General features: G+C 41.4%; 1 protein-coding gene across 1 annotated transcript in view; it reads right to left on the bottom strand.

Moving 5' to 3' along the window:
- Window positions 1–23,995, bottom strand: part of LOC134577500 (scavenger receptor cysteine-rich type 1 protein M130-like) — a 161,751-nt gene that overhangs the window by 112,237 nt on the left and 25,519 nt on the right. Inside the window, exon 3 of the mRNA XM_063436264.1 lies at window positions 18,941–19,246. Coding sequence (XP_063292334.1) covers window positions 18,941–19,246 — 306 coding nt within the window. The remainder of the gene's footprint in view (window positions 1–18,940; window positions 19,247–23,995) is intronic.

Raw genomic sequence — 23,995 nt, 5'->3', positions numbered from 1 at the left:
TCTGCTCACGCTTAAGCAAGGAACCAGAACCTTGGTTAATTATGCTCTAGAATTTTAGTCTCTAGCATCAGAAATCACTTAGAATAATCAGGCATTTGTGGATGTGTTTCTTAACGGTTTCTCCGGTGTTATATTAGACTAAATAACTACTAGAGATATTCCAGAGAACCTTGAGGAAATTATAACATATATATCACTCATAGACGAACGCCTGAGATACAAACAGAATACTAGAGATAGACCTAGAAGAAATTCTATTCATATGGCACCTGTATTTAATAATTCTAACTCTATTACAGTTGCTTTACCAGAACCTATGCAAGTAGGGGTGACTAGCATAAGTGAAGCAGAGAGAAAGGGAAGGCCTGTGTCTTTATTGTGGAAGTGAACACGTTATTTAAAGAGAAACCAGGGAGAGACTCATTGCCCTGTTGTGGTTCTTGTTTGACCCTAGAGCGCATATTCCGTATTGGTATTCTTGTATTTTGACTTTGGCTTGCGTTTGACTATTCCTCCTTTTGTGTTCCTTTGACTTCGGCTATCGCATTATCGTTGATACTGATTATTGACTATTCTTTGTGTGTGTAGTGTTAGTCCGTATTGGTATTCTTGTATTCTATATTTGCCTTAATTGCCCTAATAGGTAAGAAAACTCTCACACCTGAGTCCACGAGGGGGACAGGGTGATTATTTTGTGTCCTCTACTAATGCTCATAAGGAGCACCGACTTCTAGCTCACATTGTCTTAACTTGGGATAAATCGAGGGTTAATACCTTGGCATGAATAGATTCTGGCGCAGCTGAGAACTTTATTGACCAGGATTTTGCTAAAGCTAACTCTCTACCTTCTAAGTTAAGAAATACGCCATTAGCTGTTGAAGCCATAGACGGTCGACCCCTCTAGGTACCCATGATCACTCAAGAATTCATTCCAGTTATCCTAATAGTGGGTGTGTTGCATAAGGAGGTCTGTGTATTCCAACACATTACTTCTTCTACCTTCCCAGTAGTATTAGGATATCCCTGGCTAAGGAAACACAACCCATCTATCAACTGGGAATTGGGAGAGATTGTCTCCTGGGGTAAGAATTGTCTGGAGAATTGTATCACCAAAGTACTTCCCATTTGTCTTACTAATGCACCTAATATATCCCTTTTGACTGTCAAAATACCTGAACAGTATTTAACAGGGAAAGAAGTTTTTGACAAAGGCAAAGCTGAATTATTACCACCTCATAGATCATATGATTGTGCCATTAACTTGATTCCTGGAACTATGCCCCCCAGAGGTACTGTATACCCTCTTTCTGCAAAAGAGAATCAGGTCTTAGAAGAATATATTGAAGAAAACCAGAAAAAAGTATTTTATTAGGAAATCTTCTTCACCAGCTGGTGCAGGATTTTTCTTTGTGTCAAAAAAGAAAGGGGACCTCACACCTTGCATAGATTAGAGGATTGAATATGATTACCATACATAATGCCTATCCAATATCCCTGATAACCGAGTTATTTGACAGGCTGAGAGGGGCTAAGATTTTTACCAAGCTAGACTTGCAAAGTGCTTACAATCTTGTTAGAATCCATAAAAATGATGAATGGAAGGCAGCCTTTAACACCAGATATGGGCATTACGAATACACAGTTATGCCTTTTGGATTATGTAATGCCCCGGCTGTCTTCCAAGACCTCATTAATGACGTATTACATGACTTCCAGCAAGAGTGTGTGATAGTGTATCTTGACGATATCCTAATATACTCGAAGGATAAAGAAACACATCACAAACAGGTTAAAAAAGTTTTGACTTTTACAACATAATCTATTTTGTAAGTTAGAGAAATGTCTTTTTGTTGTTGCAATTTTACATGTACACAATGTTACAATGAGTTGTGCAAAGTCATGCATTCATATGTCTCGTTTGACAGCATTATCTAGCCCATGTAACTAAATTACAAGACAAGACCATTTTCGTGATGCTCACTTTGCATTTTATCTTGTGTATATATGCATTACATTTGCGTCCTCATTTTCCGTTTTACTATCCTAAGTACAATAGCAACTGGGAGAGGTGGGGAAGAATGAGGAGGGAGGGTGAGTCTTGGCTTCCATGTCTATGGGTATCAGCCAGGCTACTGCTCCTGGCATAGGTGTAGCCTCTCTCGTTTCAGGTTTTTTGTGGTGCTGTCTTATCATACATTTATTTTTACCTGTTGCTGCTTTCTTGGTTCCCTAGGTGGCATTTGTTGTGCTTTGTGTTCTGTCAGTGGCTGTGGTGTGTGCTTCCCACATTTTCCACACCTCATCCCAGAATTTCTGGGGTGCGATCCTGGATCTGGCCATCTTTTCGTAACTCCTTGTGGAATGCGTGAGTTTAATACACATCCCTACCTGGGGGGCTTCTGGCTTTAGCCAGTTCTTGCTTATGGTGGTGATGTGGTAGATTAGATATTGTTTGGATTTGGGTATGTTGGTCGGGATGAGTTGTAGTATATATGCTTCTGGGAAGCTGTGGCATGTCAATTTTTATGCATTGTCTAATGAGATTTTGTATTTTGTTCCAATATGTGTGTAGTTTTGGGCAGGACCACCAGATGTGGAGCATGGTGCCTGGGGACCTATTGCATCTCCAACATGCATCATTTTTTGTGATGTCTATCTTTGACAATTTTGAGGGTACCATATACCAACGGTATAGTAGTTTCCTCACTATCTCAGTGTGGGACATGCAGAGTGTGAGTTTCTTGTTGGCTTTAAAAATTTGTGCCCATTAATCATCAGTCAGTTGTTTCTCAAGGTCTTTTTCCCATGCTCACACAAAGGGCAGCACACGAATATTGGTCCGTTGGTATTCGCTCTGATATAAGGCTGATATTACATGTTGCGGTGTTTTGTGTTGTGTGCACAGTGTCTCCAGCTCCGTCAACTAATGCCCCTTTTCACATTTCATGTTTATCTCCTTATTTTTCCCTATCTTCGATTGAATCAGCAAGTAGGTAAATGTCGCAGTGGCGGGGAGGTGGTATGTTCTTTGTAGCTCTGTAAAGGTGATTATTTACCATTAATGACAACTCTTTGTACTCATTTTTAAGCCAATGTTCTACCCAAGAACAAGCATTTTCATCTAGACAGATTTCTTTGAGTTTGAACACTAATCTATTGTGTGGAACTTTATCAAATGCCTTAACAAAATCCAAATAGATCACATCTACTGCAACACCCTGATCTATACTTCTACTTACTTCTTCGTAGAATGCAATCAAGTTAGTTTGACATGACCTGTGCTTCATAAAACCATGCTGATTTTTGCTGATAACCATGTTCTTCTCAAGGAATTCTTGAATCTTATCCCTTAATAACCTTTCAAATACTTTTCCAGCCCCAGAAGTTAAGCTCACATCACAGGTCTATAATTTCCAGGCAAGGATTTTGAACCCTTTTTGAATATAGTAACAACATCCGCCTCCCTCCAATCCTCCGGAACACTTCCTGATAGAAAAGAATCTTGAAAGATTAAAAACAGAGGTTCAGGGGCAGTGGCTAACTGCAGAGAGCAATGGACGCATAATTCCGAGCTCCGGCAAATAGGGTGACAATCCGCAAGCATTTAACAAACTGGGGCAAGCATAGAACACAGAACAACAACATGGCACAACAGAAACCTAAGAAAAACTAAAAAACGAAATTTCTTCGGAAATAAAAGCCAAATAGAGCAAGACTTACATCGGGCCGCAACACAAGATGGCGACGCCAGCCGAGAAGGCCTCGATGTGCATGGGCATATGAAGCCTGATCCGGACCCGGATAGAATAACGAAGAGCTTTCTGCAAACAGTGCTAGATGAGCTGATCGCTAACTGGCAACACTCAGTAGACTCCCTGAGGAAAGATGTCCAGCAACTGGGGAAACGCACTTCACATGTGGAGTCCAAAATGGAGACCTTCGCCACAGCCCACAATGACCTGACTTCACACGTAGAGAAGCTGGAATGCAAACTTGAAGCAACGGAGGTCAAGCTTACAGACCTTGAAGACAGGGTGCGCAGAAACAACTTGCTCTTAAGAGGAGTCCCTGAAAACATACCGCCAGAAAATCTACAAGCTTACGCCAGAGGCCTATTCAAAGCCTATGCACCAGATATACCGTCCGACATGATGCTGATAAACAGAATACACCGCCTGCCAAGACCAAAATTTCTTCCAGACTGTTACGCTACTAGGCGTGATTTGGATTGGAACTCAACTGCAGCTTGTAAACTCCCTAATTACAATAGTGAAGAAATGGAGAATCCTTAAGTATCAATACTGTAGCTTTAAGAAAAGAGAGAATCTCTGGTAACTTGATTCAACCGAAGTTTTAATAAGTGTTAAACTTAAATGAATTGCATTTAGGCAATAATCCAATAAGAAGAAGAGCAAGTAATCAACAACACAAAGTTCATTATTAAGTATTTCTTCAGAGATCCATTAAGTAACATTCTTTAAGGTCATGAGAATAATCTTCAATAGGAACAATAATCAAGTAGCGTATTTATTCGAGTATAACGCGCACACGTGTATAACGAGCACCCCTAATTTTCAATTAAAAATCGGTATAAAATTTTAGACTTACTACTTCGTAGAATGCAATCAAGTTAGTTTGACATGTCCTGTGCTTCATAAAACCATGCTGATTTTTGCTGATAACCATGTTCTTCTCAAGGAATTCTTGAATCTTATCCCTTAATAAGAAATTAGGGGTGCTTGTTATACTCTAATAAATATGCTCCGATAATACCGACCGCCGGGCTCATTACAAGCCCGGCGGTCCTGGGGGGGCGGGCAGCAAGCGTTTACTCACCTCCGTGCAGCTCCTCCAGCTTCCCAGTGTAAATCTCGCGAGACCCGTGGCCAGCTCTGACGGCCGCGGGTCTCGCGAGATTTACACTGGGAAGCTGGAGGAGCTGCACGGAGGTGAGTAAACGCTTGCTGCCCGCTCCCCCAGGACCGCCGGGCTTGTAATGAGCCCGGCGGTCCTGGGAGGTATAATCGGAGCACCCACTCGAATATTTATTCGAGTATAACGCGCACCCCTAATTTTAAATTAAAAATCGGTATAAAATTTTGCGCGTTATACTCGAATAAATACGGTAGTTAAGAATATTTGCAAAGCAAGAACAGTTCATAGTGAATAAGCATGATGGGAGTTGTCCTTCATGAGATTAGTAACTTGTAGCAATGAAGGTTTGAGTAAGCAAGCATTAGTTCATTAATAAATGATTTTGTAGACAAATAGCTGAAAGATATACTTAAGGTTAATATGGGTAGTCCTCCAATAGTTCAGAGATATGGTCCACTTGTAAAATAGCAAAGTATCCGTTCTCCAGTAATCCTTTATGGCATGCAGCAATCCTTGTATTTGCTGAAAGGCTGGAACGGCTTGTCTGAGCTTGTGGAGAGGCAAGTCCGGTGGAAGTAGATCCTAGTAGCTGAGCCTGTGGAGCCCGCAGTCTCGCGGAGGCAGTTCACACAATCAATCACCAAGCACCATCCCTCTGGCCCAGTCTCCCTAAATACCGTCAGAGCTGAGTCAGAGGGGGGCGGGGTCCGGCTCCTCACAGCTGAGTGCCGAACCCGGAAGTGTTACTCCATGACACAGACACAGCTCCTAGAGATGTCTTATTAAGAGCTCATTACTACCACGTTAAAGAGCTGATCCTACGGGCAAGTCGCAACAAAGGAACACCGCCAGTCGATTACCCTGAAGTCAAAATCTTCGCAGATGTCTTGGCATCCACACTACGTAGAAGAAAGGATTTCTCCCAGGTCGCTGACATACTGAGGGTGCACGGACTGCGTTTCCGATGGGGATACCCCACCAAAATGTTGGTTACTAAAGATGGAGCCATACAAATAATTTCCTCACCAGAAGAAGGCTTCCGCAAGCTCCGCACATGGGGCTTTACAGATCAAACACCGGAGCCCAAAGCACTGCCGACAGACCGCTTGCCGCTGGAGTGGAAGACAGTTTCTCCGAGACGAGAAGAACACTGACTTTGCAAGTATTCTGCAACACCCACAAAACACTAGCCAGACAGCACTTTGCTCAAAACTTCTTAGCACTATAGACTATAGTAGTTACTACTCAGTTATGTTGAGTTTAATGTTTTCTCTTTTCCTCTTCTCTTTTACGGTTTGCTTTCCAACATGGTTGAGAATGTATATTCCTCAAATAGGACGCACAGCCAAAATGTGTACAAATAAGCGCCACAGGGAATGTAGACAGACAGGGAAACTCCAATACAATTATACCATACTTAGACGCATGTCAAAAGAGGGAATGAAGCAAAAGACTGACACAAACCCTCCCCACGGTGGGGAATACTAAAATGGTTTGCGTTACCCTCATAGATAACATTAAGGGGCAGAATGGCCTGCAAGCTGGAGAGGTGCAAGGAGGCAAGGGGATATAGACACAGCTCAGGGTATGAGACACCTAATTACCAATGTCACCGCAGGCAGCTAGCCATCAGAGACACTGTAACCCCTCCCGGGCAATCTGGGCAAGGGACACACACATGGGTAGCAACATCCTCGAAACAACATTACCCCAAAAAAAAAAAAAACTGGCAGGGATGACAACCCCAGAGATACAGCGGGAGAGACACCCCCGAGGGAGCCCAGACCTTGCTGAATGATTTGTAGAGCCCGGGGCAGATACGAGGCGATATGGATCACTAAATGGGGAGACGAGGATGCTAGGACTTAAGGAGAGGAGATACCCATGCCAAAGGCAGGACTGGGAAGATAACATGTGAAGCGGGAATGACACGGGTAGAATGAAGCTAGCATATAGGATGTATGAAAGCTACTGTATTAGTATGAATATACTATGTAACCCAAAAATGTAAACTGACATGTAATGGTCTAACGCATGAAGGTGATATAGGACACCCATGGAGATCAAATCAGATCCCCTGCACTAACAAGTGCAAACAACTGGCCTCAGCAGAGCAATATGGAAACCAGCATAATAGAGGCGATACCTAAACGCCCTGACAACTGCACAGATAGACCCATAGCCACTAATTGGAACCAACCAGTTCCTAACCCCATGGTACTACACCTCAGTACCCAGCCTCCTTCAGGGAGGCTATGTAAATACCTTATTTTCATTCTCCCCTTAGTTATACCCTTCCCTATGGACCCAGGTTGGCCCGGCAGGAATACCCGAAATCAGCAACCGACTTTCCTCATACAATTAACCATAACTACTATACAAACAAGTCAGGAAGCACCACGGTCAAACACAATATGCCACCACTGGAACAGTGGCAGGCTGATAGCCCTTCAAAAAACCAATTTACACCCACAAACAGAAGCACGCAGAGACAGCGGACGTAGAGAGAGCCTTGGTTCAAAAGCCCGAAACAGAAACCCAGGATCGCTAAAAAACTCAGTACACGCTTTTTCTCATAACGCATCACTTAGTATGAAAATACAAACACATAATGTAAGGGGCCTTAACACCACGCATAAAAGGAGGATAATCCTGGAATCCATGAAACAGGAACACATTGACATAATGTGCATACAGGAAACACACTTTAAGCATAACAAAGTCCTGGAATTCAGACATAAAGATTACCCAACCCAATATCATGCAACATACTCTTCTAAATCCAGAGGAGTGTCCTTCCTTTTCCACAACTCTCTCACTTTTGAACTGATACAGGTTAAGAAAGATCCACATGGAAAATTTATCATAATCTACTGTACTATCAACACGGTTACATATACACTAGCCGGAATATACTGTCCCAATTCAAACCAAAGAAACTTCATACTTAAAGTCCTCAATAAAATATCACCCCCACAAAGAGCTTCAATAATACTATGCGGAGACATCAATCATGTAATGCACCCACTCGCAGACACATCACTAGGTCCTGATACACCCAGAGCCAAATCCCTAAAAAAATAATGCAAATCATTTTCTAAACTAATGCTAGAACACAACCTATACGATGTGTGGAGAACGCAACACCCCACTGAAAAAGGATACACATATTTCTCACAGGTACACAAATCCTATTCCAGAATCGACATGATTCTGGTTACCAATGACATCCTGCAAAAAATCAAAACCAGCGAAATAGGGGATATAGTATGGTCCGATCATGCCCCGACCTCCATAACACTACAGACTACCATTGACAGAGGCAAGTGACAAGGCCCCATGGAGGCTAAACGATACTTTAATACACAATGAAGAGTTTCGTGCACAATTTAATAAAGAACTTAGTGAATATTTTAAAAACAACTCACTGCCTGAACTTACACCCATGACCACGTGGCAAGTGCACAAAGCATTGGTTAGAGGAATTTTCATCAGTACAGCATCCTATCTTAAAAAAACTAGAGACACAAGATACCGTGAGTTATTAAAAACACTACAGGAACTTCAGACTGCACAATATACGAACCCCACACCAGAAAACATGATTGAAATTGATAAAGTTACTAAGCTAATTAATGAAATACTTGTAGAAGATACGGCTCGCGCCCTCCAAAAATTAAAACTACGCCACTACACACAGGGAAACAAGGCTGGGAAAGCCTTGGCATCCCTATTAAGACAGAGGCAAACCCAATCCAAAATATCCTATATGCACACTCGCACAGAGGGAAAAATCTATCACCCGCAGGGAATTCTTGCGGAGATGGCAGGTTTTTATACCTCCCTATACAATTTAAAAGACAACAACCAAACACACCAACCAACCCCTATAGAAATACAACAGTTCCTGTCACGGATAACTTTACCCAAACTGTCCCTAGACCAACAACGCAAGCTAAATGAGCCAATATCCATATCTGAAATCCAACAAGTCATAAAAATACTACCACACGGCAAGTCACCGGGGCCAGATGGCTTAACCAACACATACTACAAAACATTTAGCAACACCCTAGGACCACATCTAGTAGAAACGCTCAACCAAGTATTATCCACAGGAGTTATGCCACAAGATATGTTGATGGCGAACATAGTAACCCTACCTAAACCAGGAAAACCACCAAATAAGCCGCAGAACTTATGCCCCATATCACTGCTCAATACAGCCACAAAAATTACAAAAGCCACAAAGCTAAGTTATTCACCGCCCGGTTGGCAAATATGATACCCACGATCATCAAAAATGACCAAGTGGTCTTTGTCAGTGGAAGACAGGGGGCAGATGGGACAAGAAAACTGTATAACTTACTATACTGCAAACAACAAAAGAGGGGTCCATGTGTGTACCTGTCATTAGACGCTGAAAAAGCGTTTGACAGACTGCACTGGGGCTTCCTCTAAGAAGAATTCCAAAGAAGAAGTGTTGACCAAATTCCAATTCCCGAATAAATTTCTAAACTTAATCTCTGCACTATACTCCAGGCCCTCTGCTAGGGTAACGAATGCTGGATATAACGAATCGAACGCGGCCCGTTGTCCCCGATTCTATATATCTTAGCTTTAGAACCGATGCTACAGACAATCAGAGAGGACAAACTAATAGCAGGCATCACAAAAGGGGACGAGGAACATAAAATTACAGCATTCGCAGATGACGTAATGCTATCATTAGCCAGCCCACAAGTATCAATCCCAGCTTTCAACAACTTATTAAGAAAATATGGCGCTTGCTCATATTACAAATTTAATGTCACAAAGACCCAAGCCATGTGTCTGCACACGTCAGCTGAATTGGACAAAACTCTACAACAATCTGTTGGCTTCGAATGGAGACAAGACCACCTGACATTTCTGGGTATTAAATTTACGAAACACACGCAAACACTATTTAAGACCAACTACTCCACCCTCCTCCACACAATTAAACATCGGCTAGTAAACTGGAAAATAAATATATTTCATGGACAGGTAGAGTAGCAGCCATGAAAATGATGATCCTCCCCAAACTGCAATATCTGTTTAGAACCCTCCCCATACCTTTGCCAACAACTTATTTAAGAGAAGTTCAGAAAGTGCTTAATAATTTAATCTGGGCACACAAACGACCCAGAGTGGCGGTGACTATATTATACCTACCCCAGAAAAAGGGAGGAATGGGACTCCCAAATATAGAGCGCTATTACAGGGCGGCACTCATCAGCCCCCTCGTGGCAGCCTTCTGCCCCCATACATCTCCCCCACATTGGGTGCAAATAGAAGCTTCATACACTGAGGGATATGAAATCACAACAGTAGCAGGGATAAACAAACAACATAGGAGAAAATTCCCACATATATGCCCCACAACATCCCTAACACTGAAAGAATGGGACAAATACGTGCGAACTATCAACCCAAAAGATAAGACACTCTCATTCATGTTGCTCCGCTCCTTCGAACTACTAATACCACATATAAACATCAGAGGATGGACTGACAAGGGGCTACTATATATCCACCAAGTGGTGGAGGGTAGTGAACCCATCCCCTTTCAGGTACTACAACAGAAATACAACCTCCCAATCACAGCAGAATTCACATATAGACAGATAAGTTCATGGATCAAGAAACATAAAGAGACAGTACACACACCAAACACAACTGACAATATGCGGGCACTAGAACAACTGTGCAAAACCACGAAGACAACCTCGGGCATTATGCCCAAAATTTACCATAGCTACCAACCTCCCATAGAGCTACGCCAAATGAACTTAATAAGGAAGTGGGAAAAAGACATAGGCAGACAACTACCGGACGTAGAGTGGCAACGAAACTTTGTTGCAAATAAAGAATTCTCTCTATGCACAACCCAGATAGAGATGTCTAGAAAAATGATGTATAGATGGCACATAGTCCCTACTAAAATGAAGCTCGTAGATCCAAAACAATCAGGCGCATGCTGGAGGTGCGGGCATGCCATGGGAGACGTCTGGCACATGTGGTGGAGATGTCCTGACATCATAAAATTATGGGAATCTACTAAAACACTTATACAAAATGTAGGTCACATAGATATCCCACTCTAACCAGAAATATTCCTATTACAGCATATCCCGAAGCTGCCAAAAGCTCACAAGTACCTTATCTTCCATATAGCTCTAACGGTTATCACAGCCATAGCCAAGGCATGGCTCCAAAAAGAAACACCAGCGATGGAAACATGTATAGAACAACTAGATACGATTCAAATTTATGAATGCAAAGCCAGAGCCTATCGAGCTCCACAAAAAATTTGGGTAGAGGCGTGGGAAATGTGGGACAACTACAGAACTCCCCAGAAGAAAGGAATATAGACAAGAAAATAGATTTCTTAAACCATACCAATCTAAGGCATTACCCATAGATGAAAGAGGCTACGCCATTATCAGTAAATATAAGAAACATGAGTTAAAGGCAACCGGGTAACCAAGTTTACCCCCCTTCCACTACCCTCTCCTCGCCCACCCAACGTACCCCAGTTATAGTTAAAGGATTTGATAAACATAGAAAACTGGTACAAAAGACAACAGAGCAAATGGGAAGAGACGGAGCTCAAGGACGCTAGGCATAGGAATGATATAAGACAAACACAAGCTTGGAAATTGTTAGAATGAGAATATGTATAACTGTTCCGAATGCATATAACACGTGCTGCTGTTGTTTTTTTATCCTGGCTCTGTGAGTCGATATACGCTGGAAATTGTATAACTTGTCTATGTACCTTACAAAATGTCAATAAAAAACAAAAAAAACAGGTTCACTTATTTCTACACTTCATTAAGTACTCATGGATGAATACCGTCAGGCCCTGGAGCTTTGTTTATATTAACTTTCTTAATATACTTTCTGTTGTTTATCTCTTGGAAATGGATCTGGAACATAGGGTTTTAGAAGAGACACGTGGAAAACAGGATGGAGTTTCACCGTGGAATGCAAAGTTAATTTGACTGCAACTTCATTGATAATTTTCTCTATAAGAAAAGATCTAATGAATAAGGAACTACATTTTTTAGAAGGTTTGATTGTTTTGATGTTTTTTGTGGAGAGCCAGACTTTATCTCCAACTTTATATTAAGCAAATTTCTTTCGACTTGAGGAGGATGATTCAAGATTGCTTTTTAGGGTTTTGAACAAATTTGTAATTTCTTCTATTTGAAAATTCATTGAAGTATTGGAACCACAAATGTGATCGGTAGGAAAAGAGGTTGGATGAAACCCATAATTGGAGTAAAAGAGTGTCATCCTGGTGCTTGAATGTAGAAAGTTATTATAAGCAAATTCAGCCAAAGGTAACCATGATAACCAATCATCTTGAAGTTAAGTACAGAAGCATCTAAGATTCTGTTCCATACATTGGTTCACTCTCTCAATTTGCCCATTTGTTGTCATCTGAGTTGCCGTGCTGATTATGTTTTAGTAGTCTGTAAAAATTCAAGGTTTTTATGGTCAGTGTAGACCAGTATAGGTTTTTCAGTTCCCTCAAGTAAATGAAGCCAGTTCTCAAAAGAAGCTATTATTCCTCATAAATTATTTCTCTCCAATTGCATATTTTTTTTCAGCTGGAGATAGGGTACGAGAAAAAAAAGAAACGGGATGTAAAGGATCTTGAGGACCTATTTGTTGGGAAAGAACAGCTCCTATGGCGTTATCTGAAGCATCTACTTTCAAGATGTTGGGAAGAGAGGAATTAGGCATCTTGAGTATAGGTGCAGATGCAGCCTAGTCATGGTACCTAAACGGCGGGGAGGGGTTCGCTACTTCCCCGACCTCTCTGTTTTTCCTTTGGTACCAACACTTCCATTGATGGGCATCCAGTGCCTCCGGGATCATCTCTAGGCATCAGATTAGATGGCCAATCTGGAATTGGGGAATATCCTGTAGCGGTTACTATAAGCACGGAATACAGGGTTTTTTTTCTCTGTTTTTGCCTGGCAAAGGAAACGTTCAAGGTTTTTCTAGGGCTACTGTTCGGTCTCTCATCAGCTTCTGGGTATCCCACCATGAGGTACAAGGGATACCTGTCTGAATATCTACCTAGACAACGTCCTGGTCATGTCCTTGTCCAGGTACCAGTTACGGTTGCATGTCAACTAACCGTTTACGGTGCTTCAGAGTTTGAATTTATTATGAGCAGTTGGGAAGTCGGTTCTCTGTATCCCTCACAGAGGGTGGAGTTTTCTTGCGTTTCACGATGGAATTCTATCAGGCTGTTAGTGTTCCTCTCTGGCTCCAAGATGAAAACCATGATGAAGGTAGTCATGTGGACTTTTAGAACAGAGGACCTGGTGATCAGGCATTTTGTGAGGGTACCAGACCTGCCTATGGCTTCCATCCAGACTACATCTCCAGGACCACCTTACTTTCGATCCCTTCAAGTCAGAAGGATTCCTATCTCTGTCCGGATCACTCTTATGAGGCAAGGCGGAAGTTGGACGACAGGTCCAGAGACTAACTGATCCGATGGCTTGGCTCATAGGTAGACCTGGATCAGCGGGACCCTCTGTGAGCTGTGAATCTTTTTTCTTCCAGAGACGAGTGGTCCAAGTTCGAGAAGATGTTGCACATCAACTGTTTGTATCTCTTGGCGGGAACCTTTTGCTTTTTGCAGTGTTGCCCCGGTCGCGCTAATGACTGCGTTATGCTCTGAGTGGACTGTATGTCAGCGATGAGTTCCATCGACCAGCTACAGGGCACGAAATTGCGCACGTGGCTATTCGTGGCATAAGGCTTCTGGAGACTTTGTCTTCACAGGGTCTCGGTGACAGCAGAACACGTTCCAGGCCTGGACATTTCTAGGGCTGCTTGGAATTCACGATTATTCAAGAGTTTCTGGAGACTGGCACATATACGCTTCAGTGTTTTTCACGTTTTGCAACGGTTGTGGAAGCTGTTCGAAGTGGATCTGTTGGCATCTTGCCTTAACACCTGGTTGCCAAAGTTTTAGGGCTGGAAGGCGGTACCTATCGACTGTAGCGATTGGCTCGTTCATTCAGGATTGACCGGATACTTGGATGTAGGCCTTCCCTCCGTTCGACTCGGTTGCTTGCAGGTTTTTGCAATTGGCCCAGCACTAGGTTGCGTTGGTGTTGATTGCTGCTCTGCGAAGGTCGCACCCATGGTTTCCTCGATTACGGAGAATGGCGATAGTTTGCCCAGGTTTGATTCCAAGCGTTCAGAACCCTTCTAGACCGAGTGGGAACACACTTAGTGGACTAAGGCCTTCTACACCGGATGACGTGACTCCTTTCGGTGCGCTTGGATTATCTCGGACGTTCCACGATTAACTCCCTGTCTCCTCTGTAACACATGGACGCCGGGTAATCGATCGGCCTTCGGTCACCATGACAAGTGTGGTCCGGTTGATGCATGGGACTAACACTGGTTTCCGTATCTAACCCTCGACATTGGATTTAAAGATTTTTCTTTCCTAGTTGGTCAATATCCTTCGTAGATCATCTATGTAGAGGATTCACTGTAATGGTCACTTATTGACAATATGGATCACAACTGCAGATAACTGAAAAATTTTTATTAAATGGTTACAATTGAAATAAAGTAAAATTCAACTTGAGCCGTCTCTTTAATTCCTTGTCAGAAAAATAAGCAGCAGCAGGATTTGCAGAAAGATTAGGTTAAGGCAATTATTAGTCCGAACAGAGATGAGATTCCAATGTAGAATTGGTAATTGGCAGCAGAATATTTAGTTAGGGAGAAGCAAGAGGATATAAGCAGAGATGCAAGGTAATTATAATCCTGTTTAGGCCGATGAGTTCTACTTAGCTTTGTAGGGGTGGTAGTCCAGTTCGGTGATAGATGTTCTCAGAGAGGATTAAGGTAGCTGCAGACAAAAGAGTATCCAAAGACAAGTCCGTGGTCGAGGAGAGGAGAAGGCAGGTAAACGATAAACAGTCCGGGTCCGATACACAGTAGAGGTAAACACAGATGCACTTAGCGTTGAAGTTTTCGCGGGAGGCTTTCAAATTGATCCAGCACTGTGGTGTTGACGCGGTCTCCCTATGTATCCTGGGAGCGACCGCGTCAGAGGAGGGGGAGTGGCCGCGCTCCGTCTACCCGGAAGTCCCCGGATTACGGATGCCGGAAGGTCTGACATTCACCTTGCTATGCCACCTGGAGCTAGAAATCTTACCCTACGTTCAGGACGTTTTTGACGCTATGGCCGGTGGGGTGTCTGAAGACTTACCTGGAGGTTATGCAGCCACTACGTTCTCCGGACCGTGCACTTTGTTCTTTCCTTCTGGCGCTCCCCACCTACCGGTGTCTACTCCTACATTGGCGCAATGGGTTTAATGACTACTATGTTGGCTGGTATCGACATGTCGTTTGTTGCATCCCACTTGGTACATGGAGGTATGACTTCCAGGACCTCAGAGGACGGTTGTCGTTTGGAGGAAACCTTACCGGCTGTTGTCCGGTGGCAAATGTCGAATTTCGTGATTCTCTATTTCAGGCCGTTGATCACATTGCATCTCATATGGTGGCTCAGCTTTGAACTTGGATAATTGGAGCCTCCGTGGTGTCTTTAATAAAATTCACAGATTTTACTATTAACATGACGTAAAGTCATGATTTTATTAAAGACACAGAGGCGAATATTATTCCCACCCACCCTCCCGGTGTTGGGTTTTGGGATGAGATTCTGTTGGACTTTCAGGTATGTTGCATTCCAGTCTGTTTATTGGATGTGTTTATTGTGTATATTTACTGAAGCAGTTTCAATTTTTCCATGGTTTGGTACTAATGGTAATTTTCTATTTTCTAGGTTTGAGTTCCTAGACTGCTCCTGATGAATTTATTTGGTGAGTTTCAGTTTGGAGTTTGGATTTTACCATATTTCTCTCTCTTTTGTAGCTTGAAGTTCAGTTTGTTGCTGTTTCCTGTTCTTATCGGTGTGTATGATGTCGGTTCATGTTTCCTGGTCTTCGGTTCGCAAGAAAGAGGGGGATTGTGGGAGATACAGGCCTTTTTATAGTCACTTCCTCTGTTTTGTGATTGGTTGCCTGTGTGCCTATACAGTTTTTTTCTTTCATTTTGATATATTTATATTTCTCTATCTTTGCTGCTGAGAGTAATAAAGAAAGAGATATGCATAATACTTGCCTCCGTGTCTTTAATAAAATCATGACTTTATGTCATGTTAATAGTAAAATCTGGGAATTATGGTTCCCTGCAGTATATGGAGGAATTTGATGGTGAAGTCTGTGAGTGGAGAAGTCAGCGTAGTCAGGATCAAGCCAGAGAGGTTCGGTACACAGTTACTAATAAGAAGGAGCTCTCTCAGCAGTTAGCAACAAAGTAACAAGTATCAAAGTGGCAAATTGATTGAGCACCTGAGATCAGCTGCCGTTTCCTTTTAACAGAGGAATAAGAAACATAGGTGGGGCCTGATCGATAATTTATGATAGTGGAAATCATGATGTTATCCCCCTCCTAAGGAGCACGCTCCGAGTGCTATTAATGAGGTTTGTCAGCAGTATGCAACAAAGTAGCAAGTATCAAAGTGGCAAATTGATTGAGCACAGGAGATCAGCTGCAGCTTCCTTTTAACACAGGAATTGATTACATCAGAAACATAGGTGGGGCCTGATCGTTTATTAATGATAGTGGAAATCATGACACAGAGCCCCTTCTTTTTTCCTTTATTGTTTTCTGCCTCGGATAGTTTGGTTGCCCCTAACTGCATGGGTTTGGAGTCTGTAGATAAAGTTTTAGGAACTGTGACCCTAAGATGTACAGCTACAGAAGGACATCTGACTCTACTCCTCTGTAGGTATCTTTCCCTACATTTATCTATCTATTCGTTAATCAATAAGGCCCTCCAATCGTTCTGAAGATCTCTAGATTCCACCTCATCTAGAATATTATCATTATACCCCTCCATGAATACAGATACCAAACAACTATTTGTCCAATCCACCTCAGATGCAAAAGTGAAGAAATTAGTATAATGTACAGCTATTGATTACTGTTTGATTCTCATCAGGGATCTAGCTGCACTTCTCTCTCTACCTGGTAGATCAAACACCTTATCAAAAGCTGATGCAAAACTTAGTTGGTGCTTTAAAAATCCAACCTTAGATCGGTCAGTAGGGAAAGACCTGGCATTTCAATTAAATTTGATTTGGTTAATGAACTCTCTGCAAGTGTTTGGATTGCCTCCATATCTAGGAGGTGGGATCAGGTTCGTGAAAATGTTGTTGTGATTGGAAGCCTCCAATACAACAGACACTCTCTGGGTTGGCATAGGTGCAAGGGGTATCAGGAGAGAGGTGAGCTGTTCTAGCTAACAATGCCTGGAATGCCTGAGTAAATTGATCCATCCTGTGATCTAATTTGCCTTGAGTAAGCCAGAGGAAGATGCTCTTTGTCCCCACGCTTATTTAAGGAAGGTGGAAGCAAAAAAAGAAACAGCTAGATTTAGGCAGGTTCAGTTACTTCACACTTCTACACATACATATACCATATATATATATATATATATATATATATATATATATATATATATATACACACACATATACACACTTGTATAGATGGAAGGATAGATAGATAGATAGAGATAACACAAAGCTCTATAGGTATTTATGAGTTTGTCTGCCTCTTTATATATACTCAGTTATAATATATAAACATATAAATATTAGACATGTGCAATTCGTTTCATTCCGAATGTAAAGTACCAAATTGCCAAAGTGCCGAATTTCGGAAGTGCCAAAGTGCATAAAGTGGCAAAACAAGAAAGGAAGGGGAAATTACGGGAATAAAGATAGGAATCTAACCCTACTCCTAACCCCTAGCCCTACCTTAACCCTAACCATAGCCCTATATGTGTAAGTGGTTGTGGTGGTTAGGGGTAGGTTTAGGGTTAGTGGTAGGGGTTAGGGAATTACTGAAGTCCAGAAGTGTTGAATTGCCGAAGTGCCGAATCAAATCGAAGAGCCGAAGTCCCGAATTGCCTAAGTCCCGAATTTTGGAAGTGCCGAACCAAAGATCTTGATAAAGACCCTTAGGTCGAAACGTTGATCCTTAATGGCAACATTTAATACATTCACTTTTTTTGGAAATCCACTGAGTGCTCTCTTCTTTATTATCTGTATATATATATATATATATATATATATATATATATAACATAAGACACTATATGATATCTAATGTGCTGAGGAAATGCCTTGTGTGTGTGTGATGTGGTATGGTATGTGAGTTCTAGTATCTGTAGGCTGTATTTGTAGTGTAACTTAGGTTGAGTACTTATTGGGTAGGCATTTGTTGAGTGATGCAAATTGCAAATTGCATCACTAAGATCTGGCATGTCCACAAAGGCGTGTCAGTATGACCATTGGTGGACAGTCCAACTGAAATACAGGAAGCAGGAAAAAAAGCAAAGCGGGAAATTACATGCAATCAGAGGAGGAGCATAATCGAAGTAAAGATTATAAAATATACTTATAAAGCTCAGTTTTACACTATTTAGGGAAAAAGTGTTTAGTGACAGTAGATTTACTGTTGGAAGGTAAACAAGGATATGCATTATTTTTTTTTTACCTATACAGTACCTTTAAGTCATTAGGGACTAGCTTGAGATCCATGTAAAGTAACACATTTGGTGCTATATTGGTTGAACATTGAATTAATGCTTTTTATAATCAGTGATATAAGAGTTATCATATGGGGTTACAACTTGTTGACTGTCATTTTCGAGTCAATAATTCTCCTTTATTGTGGCACAGTTGGAAATATATCAGTATTGTTTATTTAACCTTATTGTGGACCAGCAGCAGAAACATTAATATGTTAACCATAGAATGTGATATAAAAAAAAGTTGAAAACTTAATACTAAAATCTGTATCCATATTTTGTTGTAACATTTTGGATTTTCATTAGCAAACATACATGTATACATGTATACATGTATACATGCATACATGCATTTGTAAAACATACACACAATTTAGAAATTCTTACCTGAACATTTGGCCCCTGAGTCAGACGTAAATGAATGGCTGTGTGGCAAAATGGTGTATGGGCAACTCATTAGCTCACTTTCTTTACCACTGCACTGAAAATATGTCAGGCCACTGTAAGGGGGACCTGGTCCATATTTCCCATTTGTAGATGCCTCCACTGGTACTCCACAATTCAACTCTCTGCATACTACTTCTACATCAGCAATATCCCAATTTCCAGAGCAAATTGTGCCCCAAGTATTTCCATAATAAATTTCCATACGGCCTTCGCAAGGATCTGGTCCTACAAGACGGACTGTCATTTCTGTTAAAAAAAAAAAAAAAAAACTGATTTATTGTACAGATTTTTTGCTGAAAAATAAAGCTACACTACTATTGCATGTGGAAACATGATTTTAATTCACAAGATATGTAGTGAGATTAAATTAATTCTCAAAGTATCTCATCACCTTCACCTTTGGACAGTGTCAGATGTCAGTGTCAGTGCTTGATTTTGTGACAAATTCTAGAATATGTACGCAAATACAGATACAAATATGCATAAAATGACAAATTCACACACATATTTAGGCATGCAGCTTCTGCTATGACACTGACACTGATATCCTGATTTTCACCTGAAAAATCAATGAATACCCCTTTTTCCCAGTATGTCTAACAGGTTTAAAAGGTGATTGTAATAAAATTGCACTCTCTGTGATTGAATGTGATTTAAATAAGTCTTGTATATATCTTCTTCTTTCTTCTTGTTGGGCTCATCATATTGTATAGATCTACATCTATGCTATAATTCTTCTGTGTGTCAGTTACAAACATCAATACACATCGGACTTACATTTTCTTCAGGTTTATTCTTACAGTTGTGTTAGGGGCAAGAAGACCGTATATGGAGTAAGAGATAAGTATAAGAGTAGTTAGAATATAAGGGCAAGTCGGTTGTGGTGTGCCGGAATCGACAATGAGGTAGGGCCTGTAAATTAAAGAGATCCCACCCAAGGGTAAAGGGAGAAAAAGGAGGATATGTTGAGTAGTGGGAGTGGAGGGAGGGTCATGCAAATCGCTAGACCATGGACGGTGTGGAGTAAGGTAACGGTTCCCTTTAAGTAGGGAAAATACATTCCCTTCCCACAATTACAGGTCAAACGGCCTTAATACTTGCCTGTGACCTGAAATTAGTAATGAGTGGAGAGACTTAGGGGACAGCAAACACTGGGAGACCACTAAGGGTCCCATCTTATAACATGGAGAAGGAATACTGTGTACAAATTGATAATCTGGAATCTGCCATACATGTGAGCCATACAATGACTAAGGTAATGTAGTAAATATATAAGAGACTAAGCCAATATATGCCTTGCAAAATTGAGGGGTTAATACCGTAGCTGACTGGGGGAATGCCATAGAACAAAATTAATAAAAACAATTCGACTAAACCAGGGTCATATAACATAGCAATGATTGATGATGAACATAGCAAGGGTCACTGTGATTACGGATGACTGACAAAGAGACACTCGGTCTCGTACCTCACCCAACTGACAAACACCCGAGCATAATCCACATTTCAACGTCCTCATCTGGTCGCCCGGCTATTAGGACTCGACAATAAGTTATCACCTATAGCGGTATTCACTTTCACTAAGAATACATACGACAGAGACGTGACATTCTTCCAGGAATATAGATATGGGAGAAATAACTGTGAGTATAATAGGTGGAGCAACGGAAGAGTAGCAATATGGGATAACCTAGGATCAGTATCAAGCAAAATATTTGATGAACAGAGTTTACATAGAAAATAAGCCAACCATCAGCTGAATATATCAGTAGTGAATTTCCATGAATGATCAAAACATAGTTGTAGAAACAGTTAACTAAACCACGGCTGGCCAGTCATAGTGGCTTCAATAAGTATGAGGAGAAGTGGCATAATGACATGTTAGCATAAGAATTATGATAATATAACAATAAAACTGATAATCGTGTATTGCAACTTGTTCTTTGCGAATTCACTTATAGATGTAACACTGCTAAAAACAGATAGTAGGACAGAAAGTCAATATATCCCGTTGGATATCTTGAAGATACTGGAACACGTACTTAATATGGACTTATATAACACATGCTTAAATGCATATTGAGGAATTGAGGACCTAGCGAGGGTCAGCGTAAATATAAAAGCCCCTTGGAAAAATAAGTTTAACACCCCATGACTTAATACTTGTTACTATAAAGGAACTTACCTTTACCTCATAGTACCTGCCACTTTACTGCTTTAAACTTATAATTGTGTCGGCATCACAGATTAACGTGCAAAGTCTTTAACCTGTATTATAGAATAAATAACTGGACAGGTTATTTCCCAAATTCTAGACAAAATTTTTAATTCTAAGCAGATGCTTCATTTCTATAATCCTGTTTTGCGATACATATGTATATATGGGATTGGGTAACTTGGTTATCTAGCTGTTGATACCGTATGTGCCATGTAACTATTCTGCTATGATGCAAGGTATAGTCCAAGATCTAATAGAAGTAGGGCTAGCTATGACCCCTTGCATGAAGGTGTATCGGACCTAGCAGGAGTGTCGGGCACGCCCAGGTCTTTCCAGCTTCTTGTTGTCGATTCATGTTTGAATAAGCTAGTGATTAGTGCATACAATCATGACGTACTGGCTTACTACCTAATGCAAAGAGTCGAAACGATTAAACTTGGTTGGTGATGGATGAGGCCCTGCTAGATGCCAAGTGGCTTTGAGAGGCTCTATCTATGCGTTGGCGCGAGGGGATTTCATGGCCACTGAAAGTTGTGGCGGAGTGTCGGCCTCTTGGTGACTTTTAAAGCATAAGATAGCAAGGGAGTGACTGGTGAGGCCCTCTCTATGCCACCATGCGAGACGACTAGTTATGAGTTGGGCCGATGGGTGTAGTACCTCTGAGTAGGAGGATGGGTGTTGCCTCGCGGGACCACTAACCGAAGGCATAGAGGCCTGTGAAAATATTAACTATTGGACTCCTGGTGCCCTGTCAGCCAGTAACAAAGCAAACTAGGGCAGAAGCGGATAAGTACGTGTAGAATGACGTACCTGAGGTAGATACCTGATGTAACGTACCTGTGTGAATTAAAAGGCCAGTTTGTGGACCCAATTGAATTAATTTATGACAGAACTACCTAACTAGTGTAGATTTCCCTAAAGCCTGAGCACCCTGTAACCTGTAATTAAACTTAGTATGTGTGATGCCCTTGATACCATTATCCTATAAGCCAAACGGATACAAGTGAAAGCAGTAGTCCTAAATAATGAATCTAGTGGTATGATGAAATATACGAGGAGTATGTGTGCGGTCACTAAGCTTGGCAGCCCCGTGTTTGTGCTGGAGCCTGACGGCCCCGCTTCTGTAACATATAATACCGCATTATAAAAAGTTGTCTGAGACAATATATGGCCATTGACCATGGACCTCCTTGAGGGTAGAAAACAGATTCAATATAAAATAGTACGCCTGTTTAAGGCAAGAGTGTATAGTAAACAAAGTAGCATTAAAATAAGCAGTGTTGGAAACCACCAGCAGGTGATTTAGGATAAGGAGCCTAACCTTAGTAATTAATGAGGATAAACACCAAGTCAAAAATTAGATAATGTACTATACCAAACTAGTGATAGCGTCTCATCATCACTAGTTAAGTGTCCAAGACCCGGACTACCCTGAAAATAGAAACATATACAAGACACAGTATTCCTATATGTCACGTTTACATAGATTGATATGGAGCGCAACTGCAGATTTCTTAGGATTTAAATTGATGATTAGAAGATTAGAGAATAATATAGGAATTGTCTATTCAGAGTTTGAGCATGCGTGGGATAGGCATAAGGCTATCCTAACTATAAGATAAGGCCAGGGACTAATGAAAGTATTTAGAAAACTGGGCAGACTAGATGGGTTGAATGGTTCTTATCTGCCATCACATTCTATGTTTCTATGTTTCTATATAGGAAAATACAGGTACTGTATCTTTAAATACTTCACTGTTGGTTTAATTGGAGTAAGCAGCTTCCTATATACATGCAATCTAGCACATTTGGTGTTTGCGAGTTTTAGGGTAATGAAGAAAGCTATAATGAAGTTGTAACAGCAGAGATTTGTTTTAGGTTTAGAGATAGCAGGTCAGGGAGCAGCTGGTGCCTGAATGCTTAACGGGCTTGAGAGCAGGCTGTAGCAGAAATGATTGGAACAACTTGAGAGCAGACTATGGAAGGAATGCTAAGCAGGCTTGAGAGAAGGAAGTTCTTATCACAGATGAAACAATTGACTTAGCTTCCAGAGGGTGAAATTCAGGTTCCGGAGTTCTCCTCCGGGGAGGTTCTTTCTGAGACAGGATGAGAGAAGTCCAGATACTAGCCGTGGTCGAGGATAGGAGAAGGAGGTTAGTTCGAGTTCCAGTCCGGTTCGGTACACAGGTAGGTTTGCAGAGAAACTTTCAGCCGGTTTGATTTCGCGGTAACGCTGTTCATTAATCCAGCGTTGTGTATCTGGCACGGTCGCATTATGTAGAGAGGGGGTGTGGCTAAACTCCGTCAACCCGGAAGAGACAAGGAATTACCGGTAGCTGGGGCATGACACTATATTAGAAATGGCATAGTATTAACATAAGTGCTAAGGTGAGCATTAGAAGCGTAATTGAGTAAAATCTTCCTATAGAAATAATGTTTATCTAAGTGAACATATAAGGCGAATGATGAGTAATGTAATGGATGGTGAAATTGAGGCCCCAAATGAATGAGGGGGACCAATACGAGAAGGGCAATTCCTAGCGTCGGGAATTTATACATCATAAGAGAACAATGTCACGTGACATTCAAGCATAAACCCGGGGTGAGGTAGTATAAAAATGAGGGTGTAAGTGATTTATGAACCCGACATTTGTTTATAGGATAGGCTTACACCAGAAGAGTGTTTCAGAGGCGTATTTGAAAACCTGGAAGCTAAATAATGAAAACAAAACAGCCAGTCGGAGGTATGATACATAATCGTGGGGACACCCGTGGAC

This window comes from Pelobates fuscus, chromosome 11 (genome assembly GCF_036172605.1).
Source record: "Pelobates fuscus isolate aPelFus1 chromosome 11, aPelFus1.pri, whole genome shotgun sequence".
NCBI lineage: Eukaryota > Metazoa > Chordata > Amphibia > Anura > Pelobatidae > Pelobates > Pelobates fuscus.
This window is presented reverse-complemented; position numbering and strand designations above follow the sequence as displayed.